This window comes from Panthera leo, chromosome E1, assembly GCF_018350215.1.
Source record: "Panthera leo isolate Ple1 chromosome E1, P.leo_Ple1_pat1.1, whole genome shotgun sequence".
Classification (NCBI taxonomy): domain Eukaryota; kingdom Metazoa; phylum Chordata; class Mammalia; order Carnivora; family Felidae; genus Panthera; species Panthera leo.
Window position 1 is genome coordinate 11,043,092 of NC_056692.1, and position 23,917 is coordinate 11,067,008.

The 23,917-nt window shown below is 60.7% G+C and overlaps 1 protein-coding gene across 1 annotated transcript; it reads right to left on the minus strand.

Moving 5' to 3' along the window:
* Position 1: 1 nt before the first annotated feature.
* On the minus strand, positions 2–17,561 carry LLGL1 (LLGL scribble cell polarity complex component 1). The gene is made up of 23 exons (XM_042915078.1): positions 17,451–17,561; positions 14,169–14,266; positions 11,915–11,996; positions 11,697–11,827; positions 10,587–10,745; positions 10,345–10,507; positions 10,127–10,262; positions 9,748–9,802; positions 9,431–9,585; positions 9,113–9,336; positions 8,850–8,917; positions 7,617–7,770; positions 7,439–7,543; positions 6,436–6,728; positions 5,955–6,102; positions 5,555–5,708; positions 3,286–3,581; positions 2,508–2,772; positions 2,206–2,320; positions 1,896–2,008; positions 1,493–1,613; positions 1,259–1,338; positions 2–630 (listed from the first exon to the last, which is right to left on the minus strand). Exons 1-22 carry the CDS (start codon positions 17,529–17,531, stop codon positions 1,260–1,262), a joined length of 3,195 nt encoding a protein of 1,064 aa, XP_042771012.1. The 5' UTR covers positions 17,532–17,561; the 3' UTR covers positions 2–630; position 1,259.
* Positions 17,562–23,917: the final 6,356 nt, after the last annotated feature.

Sequence of the window (23,917 nt, forward strand, 5' to 3'; positions counted from 1 at the left end):
TTTTTAATATTAAAACAGCGCTAATTTTAACAAAATGACAGGAAAAAAACCCCAAGGTACAATCTACAGGGAAATCCATCCTGACCGACCTCCCCGCCCCCCGCCCTCGTACACACACACACACACACGCACACACACACCCTGACTGGGCCCCCAGTCCTGGGTGCCCGGCAGAACTCCCAGTCGTATATATGCGCACATCACAGACTTGGGTGGGGGGGGGGGGGGGGGGAGTGGTGGGTGCTGGCCCAGGAGCAAGTACCAAAATAGTTTTAGAAATGCCTGTCCAGCCCGGCACAGGCGTTAGAAAAATATTCTTTGCAAAGGCAGTGGGGAAGGACAGTGTGCAGAGTGGGAGGTGGCATGGGGCTTGCCAGGCCCAGCAGTCCTCGCCCTGTAGCGCCTGGCTTCCAGATGGCTAACTGCCTACTGGAGCGGCCAAGGTGAATCTACCCCAGAGGCTCTGGGCTGAGTCCCGGGCCCACACCCCCCCCATACCGCACTGGGGCAGAGGTGGGCAGGTCCCTCTGGAGGCTGTAGGTTAGCAGGTGTGGGTCTATGCGGAGGGGCCAGGGGTCCTGGATCCCAGCTCCCAGAAGGGCAGTGGGTAGCCAAGCAGTTCTGGCCTTCCTGGTAAAGGAAGAGAAGAGGGGTCAGAGAAAGCCAGGGAGCCGAAAAGTGTAAACGGCCTGGCTGCAGAAGTGCCACCGTGCCCCCTCTAGGGCAGGCAAAAGGGCCACCCCACCCATTCAGGAGCAAGGGTCTTGCAGGGACAGCCAGAGGTGGGCTTGCTGACTCTGACCACTGACCACGCTGGGCCCACTGAGGCCCAGGACGTGGTCAGGGAGGAGGCAGCAGTAACCCCGGCAGCAGATGAAGAGGGAGCTTGGGGGTGGGGGTCTCTGCCCGGCGTAGGGCCAGGCTGCGTGGGTAGGGGCACCGGGCAGCGAATAGGTTGGGCAGACCTCTGGGCCCCAGATCTGGGCTCCAGATCCAGGCCCCGCTCACCAGGCTCACCTGGCAGGACCCCACCACAAGAGCCTGAGTGATCATCTCTGCAAAATGGGCTGGCCACACCGGCCCCTGAGCCCCGAGCTGCCACCACCTCTAAGTGGTTTGCTCTGGCCTGGTTCCAAACGCTACCCATGCCATCCAGGAGCTGACAGGCCAGCCTAGCCTTTCTAGTACCGAACCGTGAAAATCAGGGCTGTCAAACAGTAAGGACCAGGCAGACCCAGGGCCCCTAAACCCGCAGCACCTCATTTGATCAGGATGGCACAGGCTCGAGCCTCGTCTTCGGCCAGGTTCCTCAGATTCTTCTCAGATTCCTCCGAAGAGCTGCGGGGAGGGGAGCGGAGATCAGAGGGTCCTGGGACCTGGCCCTTCCTGGGGCCTCTGTGCCCAGCTCTGACAGAAGGCAGGCAGAGGGTAGCAGAGGGAGGCTGGGGAGGACCCAGGGCAGCCCCTCTGCGGACCCGCCCACCCGCCTCACCCCAGGAAATCCTTCACGTCCTCCACCGTGACGTCCCCTGTCGTGTCCAGCGTGGTGTCAGCACTGGTGGCCGAGTCAATGGACATGGGCGAGAGCGTGGCCTCGGGTGGCTCTGGGGTGTCTGCGGGAAAAAAATGATCGGGACCCCACCTGGCCATCTGGGCACCCTCTGCACTCTACCTTCTATCCCCTGGGGACCTGACTCGGCCCCAAACCCAGCCCACAGTGAGACTTGGGACTGCAAGCAGACCGCCACCTCCCCCCTCCCCCCATTCCTGCCTGGCCTGGCCCCCCCCCAGGCTTCCAGCCTGTCCGGTTGCTGCCACCTACGGAGGCTTGCCCCCCGGCCTGCGTCAGCTGCGTGGATATCCTGCCACTTTCACTTCACATCCAGCGTCCTTACCAGCTCCCTTGCTGCGGGCAGGACCAGGGCTTCCATCGCGGCTCCCTGGGGCCAGGACCACGCCTGGGGTCCCATTAGCCTGGCTCAGCTTGGGCGACTCTCGGAGCCTGTGGCTGTAGAGATGAGGCCACAATGGGTGCCACAAGCAGGCGCCTCAAGTCTCAAGTGCCAGACCCTACCCTCCCTCTCCTGGGGCCCAGGACCAGAGAGGGGTGACACGAGGGAGGGCCACCCTTGTTCCACGCAGGATCCGAGCATGAGGACGAGACCAGCCTTAGTGAAGGCCCCCTGGGCTGCCCCTCCCACACACCTGGTGCGGGTGGTATCTCGGGGCCAGCTAATGTCCAGAGAGCAGAGCGGCTCCGTGATGTTCCGAGCACTCAGAGAGAAGCGTTCAAACTCCGATGGAGAAATCAGGTAAAAACCTGGGTGGGCGGGTGAAGAGTGGGGTGCGGTTAGGGGGTGTGACTGCAACCACAATCCCTCAGTGGCCTCCCCCTGGCCTGTGCCGGCCAGTCCCGAGCCCGCCCTGGGGCCCCTCTGCTGACGCTCCCCAGCAACTCTTCCAGCCCCGCTCAGGCCGCTTCTGCCCCCGAGAAGCCTTCCCCTCACCCTGGCCGTGGCGCGTGAAGACACAGGAGGCGATGCCGCTGATGTCCTCCTTCCGGATACAGGAGTAGTGTACCTGGGGCCGCAGGCCAGGCACCGAGAAGACGTGCACGTCGCCCAAGTTGGTGAGGCAGGCCAGGCAGGTTTCAGCGTAGTCCTCACAGGCCACGCTGGCAAACGTGGCAAGGGCCACCTTGCGCACCCGACAGCCCTCGTGGGCCGTGAGCTTGAACTTGGTCTTGGCGCTCACCTTGGGTAGTGTGAACACCTGGCGGCAGGTGGGCGGCCGGTGAAAGGGGCTGGCCCTGTCCGCACCCGCAGGGCCCACCCTCCCAGATGCGGGCACCAGCCCCCGCCCCGAACCCGGCCTGCCAGCTGGGCCTGCAGCCCCGGCCGCCCGGCGGCCTCCCGCCTGGGCACCCTCTCCTCAGACTTCACCTAGGAGACCTCCCAGGGCCCCCCCATCTGTGGCCAAACCAGTCACACTGGGTTGTAAGGGTAAGGTGGCTGGTATCCACTCAGGTCACGAGTTCCTGCCAGACAGAGCCCTGAGGAGTCTTCAGAGGGTCCTGGCAGGGACTCGGTGAGGCAGGAGGCTCCTGGGGGGATGTGGCTGGCTGAGGGAGCGTCTGGGTTCTCCAGGGGCCATCTCTGCTAGTCCAGGGGCATGTGTCCCAGGCAGACAGGGGGTCTCAGCAGATGGGGAGCACAGTGAGGACAGAGTTCCTGGAAGGTCTAACGGTGTCAAGTGGGAGCCAGGAGGGTCGCCACGGTGGTTTACCTTGAACTGCTCCTCAGACGCGATGAGCACAGCGTGGCCGCCCTGCATGTCAGGCGCCTGTGCCAGATCCCGAGAGGCCTCATAGGGCTCGGGCAGCGGGCGGCCGCGCCCATCCAACACGGCGATCGCCACCACGGGTGCACGGTGCATCAACTGCACCTCCTTGCCCAGCACGGCCTCCACCGCCCGCTCGGGTCGCTTCTCGCCACCTGCCGCGGCCGCCGGCACCTCCAGCGCGTAGGCAAACACGGACCCCGAGTTGGTGCCTGCCCACATGGTGGGTCCATGATGGGCCGCTGCGGGACGACGGGGGCTGGTGAGGCGGGGTGTCGGCCGCATGATACAGGTTCCTCCCCTCCTCTCCGGATACCCCGGAATCAGTTCTCTCGTGTCCCACGCCTCCCCAGGGACCTCAGAGGGCCTCAGGCCCGAGGCACCTTCTCTATATTACTGACGAAATTTGGGGCCTCAGATACAGTCCTCCTGCAGAAGTGGGAATGGCCTCCAGGACATCTCGAGGATGTCAACAGGCACCCAAACTAGACCCCGATCTCTCCAACCCCATCCCACTGTACCCTCAGCCCCCATTTCAGGAACAGAGTCCCCCCGCCCCCCCCCATGCAGCTCTGACACCCCCTCACCATATGCCATCACTAGTCTTACTGACAGACTTGGAACCAGCCCGCACCCTGCAGATGCGTTCCGGCTGGCCACAGCCCACCCCCCTGCCATGTGCTTTCGGCCCAACAGCCAGACGTGGAGTCCTCGGGGCCAGGCTGGAAAGAAATGAGGCCTGCGGGACGCTGTCTAGCCAGCTTTCCCTGTGTGGGCTGAACCTCTGGGGAAGGTCCTTGGTGGAGAATCACAGCTCAATGTCCAGGAGCCAGCAGGAGCCAGAAGAAGCCAGCAGGAGCCAGCAGGAGCCAGCAGCCACTGCTGTGTGCCCTTGATGAATCGGTGGCCTCAGCAACAACCACCAGGGGGAGCCACACCCCAGGGAAAATAAGCAACTCAAAATGTTGCCCAGACCTAGGACACCCAGCCAGCTGGGAACCTGAACGCCATAAGCCTTCTCGTGGTGACAGCGGAACAAGGTAAAGAGCCTGGGGCTACCATGTCCAGACTCTGAGAAAATCCACTGGATCAAAGATCCTCAACAAATACATGACATCAGAAGGCGGGGGGAGGGGGAGGGGGTCCCTGCTCGGATTCGGAGCCTGAAAGTCACATCAGTGAAACAACCAAGTGCAGAATGACTAGATGCTGACCCAACATCAACTATAAAAAGGCACTTTGGAGATGAAAGGAGAAAGCCACCACAGCCCGAGTGTGACAAGAGACCGGATCAGCATCGGTCCCGCGGGGTGCGATGCAGGCACCATGGCTGTCGCTTATGTCTGTTAGACACACGCTCAAGTCCTGATGTACAGATATTCATTGAACATGCTCCAGCAAGATAAAAGCCACTGTGGGGCGGGGGGGGGTGCTGAGTGGCTTCGTCAGTTAAGCGGCTGCCTTCAGCTCAGGTCATGATCTCATGGTTCATGGGTTCAAGCCCCACAGTGGGCTTTCTGCTTGGGCTTTCTGCTGTCTGTGCAGAGCCAACTTCAGATCCTCTGTCCCTCTTTTTCTCTGCCCCTCCCCCACTCGTTCTCTCCCTCTCTCTCTCTCTCTCAAAAATAAATAAATAAAAATTTATTAAAAGCCACCGTGTGGGGCGGGGACAGTGCAGCAGCAGATGGCTGGCTGTCTTTGTGGGGCGACTGCACTCCTGTTGTTGTGTATGGTGAAAATTCTCCATGATACGAGGTAAAAATCCATCAGTGAATCAGTCAATAAACCAGACCACATCGGTCTGCAGAGGACCGTCCCGGGGCTCCCACCACTCAGGGCACTCGCCACTGCAGAGTGAGGTGGCCAGCACCCAGCGTCTCCCCAGCCTCCCCCTCTTCTGCAGCCACCACACCCGGGTCATCTCCCCAACACATACCCACCTCAGCTGCTGGCACTGGCTGACCCCCACACTCTCCGCCCCCAGATCTTGGGCTCCCTTCTCCCTCTTCAGGTCTCAGAGGCCCGGCTCACTCACCAACCCCTCACAGTTGGAAGTTCCAGGGGGGACCACTTGGGGTGGCCGGGGCACTGTCGCCAGCTCAGTCCGGCGCATAGGGTGCGCCTTCCAACCTCCCAGACGGCGCGGTCCCACCCTTCCCCGTTTCCTAGATGGCCGGCTCAGGCCCATCCGCCCAGCCCGTCCCCCTGGCCTCACCATCTCGAAGGAACGTGTCAGCGAAGTAGAGGCAGCGAACAACACCCGAGAGGGAGTCGTCGGCAGAGCGGGGCTCAATGCGGCGCTGCACGGGGGTCATCTCCACGTCGTGGGGGCAGGCCTGCTCAGCCAGCTGCGCATTGGCCTCCTGCAACTGGAGGGGCACAGCCTCTAGAACTCCGCCTCCCCAACCCCCTCTGCTCCCATACAGCCTGGTGCCGACATCCCAGCACCTTCCCCGGCTCATCCTGATCAGCGGGGGGGGGGGGATGGGAGGGGGGCCCAGGGGCCGGGGCTACTGAAGGGAACAGACGCTTGGCTCTCGGAGCTGAGGCTCCACTGCTGTGCCTGGCCCCAGCAGGCAGAGAGGTGGCATCCGGGCAGCGCAGCCCCGCCTCACCTTGCTGTTGGCATTAGCGACCCGCTTCTTGCCCGAGACTCGGCTTTTGCGGATGCGCCGGAAAGACTGGCGCAGAGACTTCTTGAGCGACTTCACCCGGGACAGCGGCCCTTCCATGGCCAGGGAGTCGTTGGGGTGCAGGGTGCACCTGGGGGCAGGCAGGTGCCAGTTGTGCCACGGAGCAGACTCCCGGAGCAGCCGCCGCGCTCCTGCCGGCCCCGTGGCTCAGGAAGCCGGAGCCCCTCTGCCCCTCGCGCCCAGCAGCCGGGGGCGCTTAACACTCTACCAGCAGCACTTTTCATAAGGACAGAGCTGCCAGCGGGGAAGGCGACTTTAAGGTCGCCCTACCTGCACCATGTCAGATCTCAGGGAAACTGAGGCCCAGACAGGTGTGGGGAGACACCAAAGGTCTCCCAGGAGGCTGGGGCCAGGTGCAAGTACAGCCCCCGCTCACCGGGCTCCGGGCCCACCACACACACACCTGGCCAGCACAGGGCTCTTGCGCTGGTAGTCGAAGAGGCCAAAGCCATGACTGGTACCGAAGGCCACGAGGCTCCACTCGGCATGGAGCGTGACAGCGGTGACAGCAGCTGGTGGCAGGCACTGAACCAGCACTCGGGGCTGGAAGCCAGCGGGCCACGGCAGTGGCCCTGTGCGCGGACTCAGCCGCTCGTGGCCCTTCCACGTGAAGCCCTCTCGGTCCTGGAGGAGGTCCACACTGGCCACGCTGACCGCCTGTTCTGATGGCACATCACTTAGCTCCAGCACCAGCACCTGAAAACACAGCCATGGCAGGGTGGGGGGGGAGGGGTCAGTGTGGAGGACAGGACTACCCGGGCCCCACCTGAGCCCGCAAAGCCACCGTTAGGCCAGTCCCAGTACTGTCTCTCGTTTATCCGCTTAACAAGCACTCACTGAAAGCCTAGTGTATACCAGGGCCTTCACTGAGCACTGGGGAACACAATGGTGACCAAGACCAGCTGGTCCTTGCCTTCCAGGAGCACAATATCCCACCCCTGCAAGTCTCTCTCCCTTTAGCAATGAGCATACATTGAGCACCTTCTGCATACTGCACGAGTCAGAGGGGAACAGCAGTCACCGAGACCCACTGGCCTTTGGAGCAAAGCACCCCCCACTAGCCTGTCTCCCACTTAACGGTAATTACCCACTGAGCCCCATATACCGTGTTGAGTGCTGGGGCACGGCAGCGACCCAGACCTGCTGGTCCCCACTCTCAGTGCTCACCAAACACCCGTGCTCCCGCCCCTGGTGTGGTTCCCTGCGGCCAGAGCTTGGACTCCAGGCCTCCTAGAGGTTCCACCTCCCCGGCTGGCCTCACCCCAGCCAGCCCCACCTGCAGCCCCATTCCCATCTCCGGGCTTTTGCGCATGTGCGTCCCCCGCCACTCCACTAGACCCTCTAGGTCAGGCCCACCTCCTCCAGAAAGCCCTCTGAGACCCCGAGCCGGGGCACCTCCGCCTTACCTGGCCTGCAGTGCCAGCCACCACCATCTGGGCTGTGTACTTGCAGAGCGCCACCTTCTGCACGCCGAGCCGAGGATCGTCGCTGTAGGGGTCAAAGCAGCCCACCTGCGGGGCGGGATGGAGCGATGACATGGGGCAGAGCTGGGACCAGGCTCCCCAGGGCCGGGGCAGGGCCTACCTTGCGAAAGGGCGGCCAGTCGTCCTCAGCGGCCTGGGCCAGGCTGTCAGCGTGCTCGCAGTCTGTCTGGAAGAGGCCAGCTGTGCTGAGCTTGTAGAGCGGCCGCAAGGCCACACCAGATGCATCCCAGAAGCGCACGGTGCCGTCCTCGTGGCTGTAGGGAAGGCAACATCAGGCCCACCCCGGGTCCCCGTGCACCACCCCCATCCCGCTCATCCAGTGACCACGCGCTGACCACCTACTACGTATGCCAAGCACTGACCAGACTCCCACTGCACACAGCAAACAGGAGGCATCTACTGTATAGAGCAAACACATCTTGAGTGCCTACAGTATGCCAGACCACATGCACCGGGGCCCCTCAAACAGGGTGAGAAGGTATGGAAATAATCACCAGTGTGACGAGGAGATGACAGAGGAGATAATGCAGGGAACAGAGGACTACGGGCGCGTCCAGAAAAAGCGATCGGGCGTTAGCCATAGAGCAGAAGGATCATGAGGCATGAGGCAGCCATGTAGGCAGAGCAGCAGGAAGCCTGGGGAGGCTGGGAGGAAGCAGGGAGGGGAAGCGGGGGGCAGGAGCAGACAAATCTGGGGTGCAGCCTCAGGACACAGCTGCAGAGCCCACGTCAGGGACCTTTGGGCGGTGGTGGGAGCCCAGAGCCAGGGCGACAAAAGGTGTGTGAGTCTCTGGGGCTGGTTGGGATACCTCCAAAAGCTCTGAAAGCCATGATTAGGAGCTCTCAAGCAGGATAGGGGACACTGGAGTCAGAGGCCTGAGGGTCCCAGCACAGGCAGGGGCAGGGCAGGAAGTTGGGGCCTGAGTCACTGGGCACGTCAGCGCCCGCCAGGCCCAGACTGGGCTCTCTAGCACCTGCCCTGGGCAGATGAGCGTGGGCCAGCCCAGATTTTCCGGTCCCAGGGCAGGCCGGGTGGGTGGAGCTCAATTCTAGACCAAAAGGCAGGGCAGGGCGGGGCCTTTAACCAGGGCCTAGGGAGGCTTCATCCCAATCCACCCTGCAGGAGAGGGGAATGGCCTGGTCCCACCAGGGCTGGGGCCTGAGTCACCAGGCAGGTCAGTACCCACCGGCCCAGGATGGGCTCTCCTGCACCTGCATGGGCCGCACCACGCTCCATTTGCCCAAATACACACGCGTACACACACACATACACACACACACGCACGCACACGTCACACCTGTGCTTGGCCATGGAACACATGTGTCTGCCTACCCAGTCAGCAGTAGCCCCCGCTGTGATGGCTCCTGGGCCAGGTTCCGGCCCCCGGTGATGGGCCAGCTCTGGGAGAGGGAGGCAGAGATGTGGAAGCGGAAGGTCAGGACAAACACCTTCTCTCCTCACCTTCAGCATGGCACCCGGGGCCCAAGCTGCCTGAATTCCCCGTGTACACCTGCTACATCCCCACCTCCGGGCCTATGCCTGCAACACCCTCCCTCCCCATGTCCCCGCCCCTGCAGGAGGCCCTGGGCACACACCGAGGCGCTGGAGGCGGGCTGGGGGCTCTGCTGCTCGCCGGCGCTCACAATGCGGGCCCACAGCTTGGCGGGGACGTTGGCGACATGTGCCGAGCAGGTGATAGCAGATGAGTGCAGCGGGGCCAGGTAGGGGGCAGGCACAGCAGGCCAGCCAGGCGTTTGCAGGTCGAGCACCACCAGCTCCTCTTCGAGCAACACAGCCAGGGCCTGGGGCTCGTCGAACTCTGCGGGGCGAGGGCTGGGTGAGCAGAGCCACGGGGGTGGGGGGTGGGGGGGGGGGCGGCGCAGGGCATGGGGTGGGGAGGGCAGGGCACACACCGTCCTCGGGCCGTGTGCTGTGAACTGTGAAGAAGTCGATGATGCGGGAGGTGAAGTCCAGCGTCACCAGAGTCTCAGCCCGGAGCACACTCACACAGTGGCGGTCACCGTAGCTGGCGCGGGGCATGCCTCCACTAAAGATGATGAAGTGGTCCCTGCACGGCAGGCGGGGAGCCACGTGAGCCACCCAGACCCCAAGTGCACACTGCCCGACCCAGGGAGAGCGCTGCAGGACATCCCTGTGCCCCAGAGCCCACCCTCCTCCCCCCTGCAGACACAGCCCCCAACCCACATCTGAGAACCAGCTCCCCACCTACCCAGATGCACAGTTTCGCCACAGAATCTTGTTAATGGCTTTGCAGGGGAAGGGGCCTGGAGGGGTGGGACAGTGTCGGGCTCGTTCGCTCACAGGGACCAGAAGGGCCCCAGGTCACATTTCTCCAAGCTTCTCCCGTTCCTGCTCTGCCTCCATCATCCTGGCCTCACAGCTGCTTCCTGACCCCGAGGGGAAGGCCCACTGCCCAACCGTGCCCCCCAGCAACCTCACCTTCGAGGACGTGGCTCGGCATGGCATCTCACACAAGGCCTCCTGGGTACCCCCACCAAGGCCGGGCAGCCCCAAGTGCCTGAGCTCGGGGTCCCCGGTCAGCCCCACGCTCAGGTGGCAGGGCTGCCCTCAGCCTCCCCAGCACTCACCGTAGGGCGTGGTGGCTACCGTGGGCTGTGTCGCGGGGGAGCCGCCGGCACCCGCAGACCAGACGGCGTAGCTGCCGTCACTGTGCGAGCTGACCAGCGTGTTGCCGCTGCGCTCCCAGCACAGGCTCTCCAGCTGCTGCAGGGGGGTGGGGGGGGGCAGTGTGAGCAGGGCCCTAAGCAGAGGGCCCCGGCTGCAGGTGCCGGCCTCCCTCACACACCTGGTTCCCCAGGAAGACACGGTCCGCGCACTGCGCCGCCCTGTTCCAGATGACCAGCAGGCCCCGGCTGTAGCCGATGAGGATCTTGGTGGGGTCCCGCAGGTGTCCTTGGAGTGACTCCACGGGGCCCAGCGCCTTCCCACACCGGTAGTCATCTGGCACGCTGCAGAGGGGCGCAGGTGAGCCGGCAGGAGCACCACCCGGGCGTGGAGAGGCTGCTGGGAGGTCCGCCTGCCTCTTACCTTCGAAGAACGTCGTCCGGGGCAAGAGTCTGCCCCTCGAGCAGCGTCAAGGTGGGCACGTCCAGGAAGAAGACGCTGCCGCCCTCGGTGCCCAGGGCCGCCAGGTCACCGGCTGCCAACAGCAAGACCACCGTGACACGGGCGAGGCTGAGCGGGCCACTGCAAGGGATGAGGGGAGTGGGTGAGGGCGCAAGCCCGTCCGCCCGCTGAGCAGTGGTGTGGAGGGGGCTGGGCTGCTACTGGCAGCTCATTATGGACCCTCTGCGCTCACAGAGGCCGGATTATCGAGTGGGCTGGCTGGCGCACTGGGAAGGCGAAGGTGGTGGCTGCGGGCATCACAATTAGCTCACTCAATTATTCATCAGGATGTTGGGAAGGAGAGGGATAAAAATAGGCTCCTCAGGTCTTGGAGACGGGCTCCCGACCCCTCCCCCTCACCAGGAAGGAAGGTAGGAACCAGGCCAGTGCCCGGGCCAGGACCAAGGGCTCTAGGACACACACAACCCTCCTGAGCCTCACCCAGGAACCCTGTCGCCAGCCTCAAGATGTCTCCCTGACTTTGCAGGAGGGCCCCAGATTGGACCTGGCCTGCAGAGGATGGGAGACCCCAGGAGTCCACCCCCGTGTGAGGGTGTCACCCAGCCCCCAGGAGGAGTAGGACAACTCTGTTTCAGCAGGGCCAGACCGAGAGGCCCCTTACACTCTCACTGGGGGTCTAGGCCCACGCCACTGACCTCTGGAGCATCCTGCTGGCACCTCATACAGCCTGGGACGATGCTCCTTGCCCCCCAGCTGCCCTTTCACCCATGTACATTATCACCCATCGCCCCCTCCAAACCGTTAAAGGCCCCAGCGGTCCCCAGAGCATGGACACTACCTGCTCACCTCAGACTTGGCCAGAGCCCCCTATCTCACACCTGCAAAATCCACAGGGCACATCTCTCCGGGCCCCGGGCCCAGCCCCAGGTACCCTGCCACCCCGTATCCTAGCTTGAGGGAGGCTTCCTACCCCCACAGCACCTTTGCAAGGCTGGCTTCCACAACCTCCCCCGGGCTCCCCCTCCCACCCCCTGCGCCCGGCAGCTGGTCCCCAGCCAAGTCCTCCGGTACCTGGCACAGTCAAAGCCCGGCCGACTGGGTGGCTGGAAGCTGAGTGCTTCCTCCAGGTGGGCGCAGCCATTGTGGTGGACGATCTCCCAGAGATGCAGGCTGCTGTCGTCCAACAGGGTCAGGAGGCGGCCCTGGTGGATGAGCAGAGACCAAGACTGGGCTGGCCTGGGATGGGGAGGGCGTGGGGGCCACGGGAGCCAGTGAGGGTGGAGGCTCACCTGGCCAGGCAGGAAGTGCATCTGGGTGACAGTGGCCGTGTCTCGGTGTAGGCCGGTAAACTCCACGCCAGGTGCACCGTAGCTGAGAGCACAGGTCAAGGGCAGAAGCAGATACGGGAGATCCTCCTTTCTGAGAACGATTCCAACGGGCCCCAACCAGGCCTGCCTACCCAGAAGCCCTCCAAGGTCCAGATGGGACCCCTCCCTGAAGAAGCACTGTCCTATCCCCCCAAGATATCCCCAGGCTCAGCGTGCAGGCTCCACTCTGTTCCTGCAAGTCAGTTACTTCCTCATCCGTAAAATGGGCTAGTGAGTGCCACTCCCACCTTGTAGGGCTGATCCAGGGCAAGTGAGAATAAAGACATACCCAACACAATTGGCCCAGGCCCGGCAGGCAGCCAGGGCTCTGCCCTGTGTTAGCCGTGTGCGTGTGTCTGTGTACATAAGAGCTGGGCCCCCCAGGTTCGGATCATACAGGCAGAGACGCCAGGCCAAGCCCGGGCACGGAAGTCTGGAGCAGAGGAGAGTCCAGGCTGCCTCTTCCCACAGCTCCAAGCCAACCTCCGGCTATGGGCAAGGAAACCAACCTCCCTCTGGGGCACGCAGCCAGCAGCCCCCACTGTGACCAGGGAGAGGCCTCAGCCTGCCCATTTCACAGACAATCCGCAGAGGCTTAGATTGGGTGACCCGCTTCAAGTGTCTGGTGTCAGTGCCAGAGTCACAGCAACACCAGTCGGGCAGGGCCGAGGGGGCCCCAGGAGGGAGGGTTAGGGAGGGGTCAGCGTTGCCCAGCAACAACGCAGGAGCCGGTTGCTTTGGAGCTAGAGTTGGGATTCCCTGCAGGAGCCAGGAGAACACAGAAGAGGGGACAAAAGAGAGGGCAGGAGCGCTGGGCGGGAACCAGGGTTGCCAAGGAGACGGGCCACCCTTGAGGGGGAGGGGTGGCTTCTGTGGCCAGCCTCAGTTTCCCGACCCAGGGCTGGGAGCTAGGGTAGACCGGGGGAAGGACTGAGGGGACAGAGGAGGGCCCCAGCTTCCTCCGGGGATGTCTCCTCCCCAGTACATCAGGTTCTTTGTGAGCAGGAGGAGCCTGTGCGTGAGACCACGGAGCGACAGCTCAAGTGGCCAACAGAGTCGCGTGGAGCAGGGCACTGAGAAGAAGAAAGGGCTTCGGGACCACGATATACCTGTGAGTCAGGACAGCACCACAAGGAGTGGGAGCTGGCCAGGAAGTGCATGCCCCCCCAGGGCAGGTGCGGACTTGGGGGCAGGGGGTCCAGGCACTGCCCCCTCCCCACCCCCTTCCCTGCCCCACCAGTGCCTCAGGGGCCCACGGGAGAGGAGGGGCATCCTGGCCCAGCCACACTCCCTGGAGAAGGCAAACTCACAGACCAAAGGCCCAGACGCCCACCCCTATCTGGCCACCCAGCCCTGGGGTGGGAAGACCCCCATCCCCACCCTGCCTCCTTCCAGGCACTGACTCATCTTCCGCCAACCAGTGTCCCCAACGAGGGTACTGAGAGCCAGAGGGTCCCAAGAGGAAGGGTGAGGGTGGGCACCCCTCACCGAGCCGCCTCCAGCCAGACCCCACACCTCTGTCTCCCCACCCAAGGGGCTTCCCCGAGGGCAGTGGGGGTGGGGTTCTCCATGGCAGGCAAGGAGCATTCAGCTGCTTGCTTGCCCCCACCCCACCCCCACCCTGCGCTTGCAGGAAAATGCCCGCTTTGTGCGGCTCACACGGCCCATTGTGCAGCCGCCAGCATCCAGGTGGGGGCCGCGCCGCGCTCACCATGCTGAGCCTGGCACTGCCCCCAGCCCCTCAGCCGAACACACGTGTCTTCACATTGGCATACGTGTGTGCCCAGTCACCAGGGCAAGGCCCACTGTGTAACCCTGGCCCACTCAACACCTTTGCTGGGTACCGTGCGTGGTTAGCCTCCTGGCCTGGTGTCCCCAGTCAATTAATTGCTGGAACGACGCTAGGGTCGCCTAGGTAACTGGCTGGCTGAAATGCAGCGATGGACAGCTGTGACCACCGCAAGCAGACCCCATCCCCCCCCCCCCCCAACCATCTCCGCGAGGAAGAGTCTCAGGGCAGAAGCCACACCACCAACCTCCGCCAGGATCGAGGCGCCTACTGCGGCCTCCCAGGCCAGCCCCCCTGCCCCCCCACCCGGCCCAAGGAGCCCACGTATAGGGAGCTGCAATCAGGAGCTTCCGAAGGGCCCTGAAGGCCTCAGTTCCCAAAGGATACATCTTGACGGCCCCAGACCTGGTGCCGATGGCCATGATGCGAAGCTCCGGGTCAAAGGCCAGGGCGCTGGGCTGGTTGGGGAAGCCATGCTCCACGGTCTGTGGGGGAGGGGAGGGCAGTGGCATTGGCACAGGCACAGGCACGGCCGCCACTGGCCCACCTGAGTCCCACCCCAAGGCAGCCTCCAGACTATGGCAGCTGCAGAGCAGGACTGGAGCTGGTCCGTCTGAGCTCTGTGCCTCAGTGTCCTCGACTCTGAAACAGGTGTTCATGTGTCCCGTCCACACCGCAGAGGCCCTCCCCCTGCCAAGCCCCTGTCTTTCTCAATACCCGTGTCCGGCCCGCTGTGTGCAGGGCTCTGGCGACAGAGAGAAACAGGACCAACGGGGTGCAGGCACAAAAGTCAACCCTACCTGTCCCCCAGAGCAGGGTTCTGCATCCCACTTTTAGCGGTGAGCCGCCATGCTGTCCATAGTCTCATATGATGTCCCTGGCACTCCCCACAGGCCCCACATGGAGATCGGAGGGCAACACCCAAGATCAGCTAGGTGGAGGCTCTTGACCCTCCCCCTCCCCCGGGGCCACTCCTCTTGGCAGGGCCAGTCCCCCCGCACAGACCCCTGCCCACCAGGTTCTCGATCCTTCCTTCCACCCACTCGTGCTTTCCTCGGTTTTCCCACATCCACCAAGGAGCTCCTGCTCATCCCCAGAGGCCCGGCTGGAGGGGCCCCCACCCACTGTCCTCAACACCAATGTGGGACACCGCATGTGGGTCCAGGTATCTCCTGACCACTGCCTCAGCAAGACACACATTTCAGAAGAAACCCTGGTCGCCAGGCCTGTAGCCCCGGGCCTCCACCAATCCAGACAGGGACTGAGCCCTTTATGCAGCCTGCATGGGCTCAGGCTAGTCACAGTACTCCCCAAGCCTCAGTTTCCCATCTGGGCACGAGGGGCAGTGCGCCCAACCTGAGGACAGAACAGTCCGTTTAGCTGGGGGTAGAGGGGAGTGCTTCCCTTCCCTTCCCGCCCCCACGCTAGCATCACCACACGTTTGCTAGATCTGACCATCTGACGGTGTCTAGCCAGTCCCGACCCTCTGCTCAGGACCCTCTCCAAGCTCCCACCTCACCACCTGGCCCCTCCCTGTCCTCTTCTTCCCACTCTCCCCCAGCTCACTTGACTCCGGGCCCAATGGCTTTCTGCTCTCCTCCAATTTACTAGGCAGACTCCTGCCTCAGGGCCTTTGCATCTACTGTCCCTCTGCCTGGAACGTGCTTCACCCAGCACTGCCCAAAGAGGGGTCCTTCCCACCATTCAGGTCTCAGATCGGGAGTCAACTCCTCACAGCCCTCCCTAAGCCACCCTGCTCTAGCAGCCTCCCTGTCCCCACACTCCACACCCTCAGCCTACTTTATCTACAGCACTGGCTGTTATCCAAGCTACTGCACGTTTTACTCTTTTGCTTTGGCTTTTCACTGTCTCCCCCACAAGTACATGAGCATCCTGAGTGAAGAGGCACTTGTCCCTTCTGGTCACTGCGGTGTCCCCCATACCTAGAAGGGGGCCCTGCACACAGTAGGAGCTCAGTATCTGTTAAACTGACATAGAGTGGACATCCCACAGGCACCTTGTGGGCAGGGCGGGGACTTGGATGTGAGACTAAGTCCAAAGTCCAGGCTTGCTTCTGACTCCCCTGCCATCGCTTGGGAATGTGGGACCCATTTATTCTCTAGTGATCGCCTACCACCTCCTCTTGTGACCAAGCCCCTTGCCCCAAACCACACCCCTCCCGCCAATGCTGCCCACTCAGAATGGGGCCTCACCCTCCTTAGCAGGGAGCCCTCGGCTTCTACCAACCCAGGGCCGGCCAAGCGGAGCCAAGCCTCTCCACCACCTCTCCTCTTCACACCCCGACTCAATGGCTAAGGAAGTGACACCTTAACACATGCCTGCCGCCACCGTCACCGTCATTCTCTCGCCTCCCAGGGCTTCGCCCTCATAGCCACCCAGCATAGGAAGGGGGCCATCGGGAGACCCTGGGCACCAGCCTCCCCTCTGGGCCCCTCAGGCCCCTGGCAAGTGCTCAGCTGCCAAGTCTGAAGGTCCTGGCAGCCTCCCCATCACCAGGAAACCTTGCCTGCCCTGAGAGACATTCCCACCTCAGCCACTGCAGGTCCAGTCACCCCAGGGCGTTCTCCTGGACGAGAGTGTCCTTGCAGTGCAAGGGTGGGAGGAGGTGGGGGCTGCAGGCAGCCCCTTTCCCATGGCCCCTCTTGCCCCACCTGGGGAAAGAAAGGAAGGAGCAACCTTCCACCCCCTCACCTCCACCTTGGCTCAAAGGCAGGTCAGCTGGCCCATGTGATACAGGGAGCCAGAGCCCACAACCAGGTGGCTCCATTTCACAGCAAAGGAAACTGAGGCCCCGCACACTGAAGGGTAGTTGAGTACAAAGCCAGGCATCTTCCTTGGAGCCCCCAGCAGCACAGGGCAGGTCAGAGCCCCACAAGGCAGAGCCTAGGGCCTTGGGGGAAGGAAGGAGAGGAACATGGAAGGGATTTCCCAGCCCCACCCCCCAACATCTGCCTCTCCTCCTCACCCCTCCCCACTGGCCTGGGTGCAAAAGAAAAACAAACTGGGGCCCTGGGCTGCCCTCAGGGCTGAGCAGGGGCTCCGAGAGCCCCCAAAGGAAGAGAAATAAAGAGACAGAGAGTGAGAGTCGGAGTGAGAGTTCTAGAGACCGCACAGGGACATATGCAGGCAGAGACACACGCAAGAAAAGACCAGCAAAGACTCACAGATGCAGAGACAGAGAGATGAAGGGAGACAGAGAAGAGGTACCCAGAGATACACAGGGACAGAGGTAGAGACACCCCCCACTCCCCGGATACACAGGCATAGGCTGAGGATAGGGAGGTGATCACAGGCAGAGACAGGGACAGAGACCCAGAGACAGGCAAAGAGTCGTACAGAGACAGAGACACACAGACCCAGGTAGACAGAGACCTGCAGAGCCAGGGCCAGTGAGGCCCACAGAGACCCGGACAAGCTGACTCGGAAAGTCCGCGAGAGACCCAGACCCACCCAGAGTCCGAGAGTGGAGCAGGGAAAGAGGCGAGAAGCGGGGCCCGAAGAGGGGCGAGCGTCCGGGCCCCCGCGCCCCGCCCCAGCTGGGCGCCCCCTCCCCCCGAGCCCGACGTGGCTCCGGCCCCCGGGCCCCCGGCTTGGGCCCCCGGCCCGCCCCCTCCTGCCCAGCCCGAACCGCCGCCACCGCCGCCGCACCTTGTTGAAGGCGAAGAGCTCCTGCTTGAGCTTCTCGCGCTGCGGGTCGGCGCCCTGCCGCCGGAACCGAAACTTCATCATCTTGCGTCCGGCTGCCGGCGCCGCGCCCGCCGCCGCCGCCGCCGCCGCCCGCAGGATGCGCCGCGCGGCCCCGCCGGTCCTGAGGCGCGGGCGGGGCGCCAGGCGGCCCAGGCGCGGGCGCGCGGGGCGGGGCCTGCACGGAGGCGGGCGCAGAGCGCAACCGATGTGCTGCCCGACCAATAGGTGTGCCCATACGCCGCCCGCCCCGCCCCTGCGGGCCAGACAATGGGGGAAGACTGGGCCCCCGGGTTCGGCAGGGCTCGCGAAGGTACTCTCGCCGAGCATGCGCTGCGGTGTGGGGCCTGCCGGGACTTGTAGTCCGTGAGCCAGGCCTCCTGCGTGGGCGGCTGGGGACGAGCTTTGGAGGGGGCCGGCCAGTGTTCCCGAACTTGGAGGAGGCGTTTTCCTTCCTCCAACGAGGAGCGACGTGCTTACTCGGGTAATGAGGCAGACCCGTCCCGAAAGCCAGGAGAGTTCTGACTGGGGCAATTCCCTGACCCCCCTCAGCCTCAGTTTCCCCATCTACGCTATGGTCTAGTGATTGCCAAGTTATATTTACAGTTTCACGGGACACCGCTTTGTACCCCAGTGGGTCAGAACACCTCCCCCGCCATGCTTTTACCCTGGCTGGGTGGTCAGTCAGGAATGCCCTCCTCAGCGCCCGGCCCCTGGGGAACTCCTACACATCCTTCAGCATCCAGACTCCAAGGCTACGTGTGGCAGCACCGGATCCTTAGGAGGGCCGTCGGGTAAAGACAGGGGCAGGTAAGTAAGAGACCCTTCCTCAGGAAGTGACATTTGGGACCATCCTGAGATTGGATGTGGGCTGTTCCGAGATGGGGGAAGGGCCTCCCCTGCACAGGGAACAGTGTATAAACAAAGCTGCACCCCGCCTCCACTCTCAGAGGGACAATCGGCCTGTCCCCACCCACCTCCCAGGCCGCCTTTTCTCATCTGGACGATGGCCTCAAGGCTGAACCTTTCCTTCCAAGGCTGAGGATCATAGGCTGCCCGGGCTCAGGGCCGGGCAGAACGGAGGAGTTCCCAGAAGCCCCGGTGGGGCAGGTGGACCCGGGCCCAACCCCAGCAGCCTGACTTCTGACCCTGACGTAGCTGCCAAGCAACAGGGGCCTGGCTGTCTCCCCCCCCCCCCCCCACCCCACACCTCCGCTCCCCGCCCGCCCACGCCCTTGGGGCTGCATCTGGAAGAGGAGCTCGTGGGGGAGCAGCGAGGTGATCAGAACAACAAATCTTAGGAGCACCTACTCTGGTAGGCACTATTCCCAAGCCTTTCCTAGTTTCAAATGACTTCATACTCTCAACTTACGGGTGAGGGCGGAGGAAGCCCTATTCCCCACTCTACAGTTGGGGAAGCTAAGATAGATGGGCAAAGGCCAGGGGAGAGCTTTGGCCCGAGCTGTGCGCAGAGCTGGCTGGACAGAAGGGTCAGATCCCTCCGGCCACTGCCCATCCCACCCCCAACACAGGCAGCTCAGGCAACTCAGAGGCCTGGGTTCTGGTCCCTGCCACCCTGCCACTGGCTGAGTGACAAGCCCTGAGCCCCAGTTGCCTCCTTTGCAAAACGAGAGCCTCACAATGGGAAGCGTTGTCAATTTACAACCCCGGCATCATCACTTACAAGCTGTGTGGCCTGGAGCCAGTTACTTAAGCTCTCTGTGCCCGTTTCCTCACCTGTGAAAATGTGGAGACCATTAGTACCTACCTCAAAGGCTTGTTGTGGAGATGAATTGAATTAGGACTTGTAAAGCCCTTAGAAAGCTCCAGGCAGACAGGAAGAGCCATGCAGTTCAGAGTTCTTGCTAATTGCTATCTGAGCTCTTCCCCTCTATCACCCTGGGCAAGTCCCTGCCCTCCTCAGTCTCCATCTTTCTGTCTTTGAAAGGGGACTTAGTCATCAGGCAGTAAGCAGCCCTGCCTCCCCACCACACCCCCAGCTCACAATTGCAGGGGGTGGGGGACCGGGCTGAGTGGAAACCGTGACCACCTTGTACCATGATGGGAGACGCACGGGGGCTGTGGGAGCCCAGAAGTGGCATCTGACCCAAGGAGGTGTCCTGGAGGGAGGGGGAAATTCAAGCTTGCCTGTAATGCATGAGGAGTTTCACAGGAAGAGAGACCTGGGGGTGGACAGAGAAGGGTCCCATGGCAAGGAGGCGTTCGTGGTGTCAGAACTCACCCCCATGCTTGTTAACAATGCAGATTCTAGGTCCCCCAGATGTGAATGCCCCTGGAGTGAGCCCCCAGAATGTGGATTTTAAAACAGCCCTTTCTCGGGTGACTCAAGCCCAGCTTGGCCTCATCCGATCAGTTTGAAGGGGGTTAACTGGGTGCACGGAAGTACAAACGGGTAAACCGAGACTTGGGCAGACTTGCCCAGCCCATGAATGGCACCTGAGAAGGTACCATCCCAGGCTGGGAGGGTCTGGGGCACTAATGACTCTTTGTCTCTCCCCTCCCCCAAGAGCCTGGTTGGGAACAGGCCTGTGATTACTACAATAGCCCAAGGCAATAGGGCCAGGCCACTAGGCTCATCACTTGATGCAGGAAACAGGCTCAGGGGAGCCCAGGCAAGGGCTTGAGCACAGGATCTTCAATGATCTCAGGCACCCCCATACCTTCGTGGGAGCACTGAAGGGAAAGCAGTTTCCTCCTTTGGATCTCCCAGCTTCGGGTCAACCTCAGGCCAGGGGTGGATTGCTCCCTTCTAGGCATTTCCTGGGTGGGGTGGCCTCTCCCTTCTCCCGCCTCCTCCTAGGGCACTCCAGGGCCCTGGCCCAGCTCTAAAAGGAGACTCCGGTCTGGCTTCAAACCCCAAGACATCTTGCTAACTGGATCACCCCAGGTAAGACACTTGTCCACCTTGGGCCTCAGTTTCCTCCTCTGTAAAATAGACTGTGGACTGAATGAGATGATTCAAAGTAGGAGTCAAGCATGGGGCAGGTTCTATACCTAGTGAGCCACCTGTTTTTAGGACTCTCCCTAGGACCCGCTGGCTCCCTCACTGTTCTTCAAATGTGCTGGATGTGCTTCTGCCTCAGGACCTTTGCAGTTACTGATTCCTTGCCTGGAACACTTTGCCCCCAGGTTTTCACTTAGCCAAACCCCTCACAGACAAGCCAGAAGTAAGTTACTTTTAACTTAAATGATATTTGCTCAAAGAAGCCTATTTCCCTTACTCCTGATCCCCTTCTCTGCCTGATTCTTCTGATGACCTCTTCCCACTCACTACCTATTTGATTTCTTTATGTGGATATTGTCTCCCCAGCTTGAGAATGAGCTCCCTAATACGGTCTTGGTGGTTTTTAATGCCATTGTTCATTGCTGTGTCCCCAGTACCCATAACAGTGCCTGGCACACAGTAGGTATTTAACACATTAAAACATACATATTTTAAAAGATCTGAAGCCATTAAGACAAAATGTTAATATGTGTGGTAGGTGCTCTTGTGGCTTCTCTGTTAGCTTAAGTATTTTTCAGTGTGTTTGAAATATTTTATTAAAAATATAAAACACAATGGGGCACCTGGGTGGCTCAGTCGGTTGAGTGTCTGACTTTGGCTCAGGTCATGATCTCGCAGTCGTGAGTTCAAGCCCCTCATCAGGCTCTGTGCTGATAGCTCAACTTAGAGCCTCCTTCTCTCTTTGCCTCTCCCCTGCTTGTGCTCTCTCTCTCTCAAAAATAAACATTAAAAAAATTTTTTTTAATATAAAACACAAATAATCATCATCCACATTGTTTAGGAGTCAAGTTCATAGGAAATGGTGGTGGACGGCATGTGGAGAAGCGGGTGGGTAACAGGGGTATCCCCGAGCCAGGCTGGCGTGCATCAAGGACTTCCTCAGAGGCAGACGCCCCAATAAATGCCATATCTGTGTTTTATCTGCTTGTATCTTTGCAGCCACGCTGGAGGGAGGTACAAAGGAAGATCCCACTTTACAGACAGTAAATGGAAGCTAAGGGTAGAGAAGTGACTTGCCCAAGGCTACCTAAGAAGGGAAGGAGGGAAGGGTGACATGGGAAAGCCCCAAAGGGAGGCAGAGTAGGGGCAGCGAGGGGGTGGGAGGAAAACCTGACTGAGGGAGGCAGGCCCTGCCTTCCAGGAGCTGGCCCAGATCCCGGCCGAGGCCACGACCCTCCTCTGCTGCCCAAACCACACACGCAGCTTCTTCCTGGCTGCTTCCCCCGGGGGCCAGGCAGCCCTAGGATTCCTGGAGTGGAGTGTGGGCTGGGGGTGGGCAGGGCCTGGGGTGGAAGGAAATGAGGGAGAAAAGCGGGTGGGGAGTCGACTGGGAGGTCACTGGGGAGTCTGGGCCCAGGGGTAGGAGAGGAGTGAGCACCTCATCCTTCATGGTGAATGAAGCTGGCTCTCAGGGTGTTCTTAGGGTTTAGATAGGCGAGAGGCCGGTGGATGTGGGGGCCCTCAGTCCCCAGAAGGTGAACAGTGTGCTGGGCCTCAGTGAAAGAAAGGCCAGATAGGAAGAATGGTGGAGCAGACCCAGCCTATCCTCATTTTACAAGGGAAGATGCGGGCTCAAAGAGAAGTGACTGGTCTCTAGACCTCCAGCCAGTGGTCCTTGTCTGGATACAGGACTCAGCCCTGATGCTCCTGACACTCCCCCTGAGCCTAGATCCTGAGTTGTGCTTTTTTTTCCAGCTCCTACTGGGCCATAGGACCTGGTGATTCAGGTGCACCCGCCCCCTGCAGGGACTGTCAGGTTTGATGATCCAGGTTGACACTGTCATAGGCCTATCTGTGCTTCATTCCTGTCTGTGGCCCCAAATTCTAATCCTGCCTCTTCTACTTCATTTTTCTAGGCCTCGGTTTACTCATCTGCAGAATGGGGGAAAATATTAATTGCTACCATTTATTAACACTGAGCATTTAGTCTGTGCCAGGCCCTGCAGTCGTTCATTTAGTCCTATGTCCATTGTACAAAGGAAGAAACCAAGATCAGAGAGGTTAAGTAATTTTCCCAAAGTCACATAGCTAGTACGTAGCAGAGTTGGATTTGGGCCCAGGCCCCAAGTAAGGTATTAAAGGTTGTGGTGAGAATAGATTGGCACAGCTTGTAAAGGGCTGCACTCACAATGAGAGTCCAGGAAGAGGGAGGAGTTGGGTCCTAGTGTCCCAGCCTGGAGTGGAAGTGCTGGGACCACACAGCACACTCTGGACTGTGCTGAAGGAAGCCAGGGGTCTGGGGAGCCCAGAGGCAGCCCTGAGGAGACTGGATAGGGGGCCAGAGAAGGTAGCCTCCAGTGGAAGTTGCCCAAAGCAGAGGGCATTGGCACGTGCCAAGGTTCATGGGAACATACCCTGGTGGGTTGGGTCTCTCCTCCTCCACACACCAATTAACCCTGCCAAACAGGGCAGAAGCACTGAGGAACCTAAGTTCTTGCCTGTGGGGCCTTAGCTCCCCATCCAAGCCAAGGGACAGCTGTCCCCTGCTCCACTCTGAAGCACTGTCACCTAGATTCTGCTGCCACATTGTGGGCACAGGGAGAACTGCACCGGTGAGCACCCAGACACGTAGCTGGAGGACCCCTCACACCACCCAGTGGCTTCAACCCTGCCAGTAGGCCACAGCTCTTCAGTTTGGAGCCCCTTAATCTCTTGCTAATGCCAATGCCAATCTCTTAATGATTTCGACTTGTCCTCAACAACAGCAGCCTGAGGGATCCTAAGTCTGATCACGTCCTCTGCTCAAAACCCTCCCTTGGGAAGCCACTCACAAGAGCCAATTTTAAGTAAAATGAAATTTTTGGAATTTTTGTGATTCAGTTGTTAAGGTCATTATTGAGAATTATATAAAATCATGTTAAAAACAAAGGTAATATCCAGAACTAAGCACTTCCTATTTTACAACATTCTGCTCATCTCTCTACACTTTCTTTTCCTTGCATCTGTTGTCTGTCTGGGGGAGATACTGTGCAATAGTGTGCTTCTGTCCACCTCTTCACAACTCCACGTTCAATGACTTTATGTTGACAGCTTTCAATCAGCCACTACAGGAGTGTTTACACCATGGAAACTGGCAAACACCACAGATCAGGCTGGATTTGATGACTTCCTAGACCAGTGCCATCCAATAGGGAGAGAATGCAAACCACATATGTAATTTCACATCTATGAGTAGCCAGATTTAAAACAGTAACAGGAAACAGGTGAAATTAAAGTGTATTTTATTTAACCCAGTATGTCCAAAATATTGCCATTTCAACATGTAATTAATATAAAGTAACTCAGGATTTATTTTACATTCTTTGTTTTCATACTAACTTCAAATTCTGGTGTGTATTTGACACTTAAAGTACATCTCAGTTCAAACCAGCCACATTTCAAGTGTTCAACAAATTGTCCAGTGGCT

What these genes read in the sequence shown, in the direction of transcription:
- LLGL1 (XM_042915078.1), bottom strand. Translation starts at nt 17,531, where the DNA reads ATGATGAAGTTTCGGTTCCGGCGGCAGGGCGCCGACCCGCAGCGCGAG. An exon ending in CAGCACACGGCCCGAGGACG is followed by an intron (nt 9,337 to 9,430) that starts GTGTGTGCCCTG and finishes CTCGCCCCGCAG; the next exon opens with AGTTCGACGAGCCCCAGGCC. An exon ending in CTTCACGCGCCACGGCCAGG is followed by an intron (nt 2,321 to 2,507) that starts GTGAGGGGAAGG and finishes CCGCCCACCCAG; the next exon opens with GTTTTTACCTGATTTCTCCA.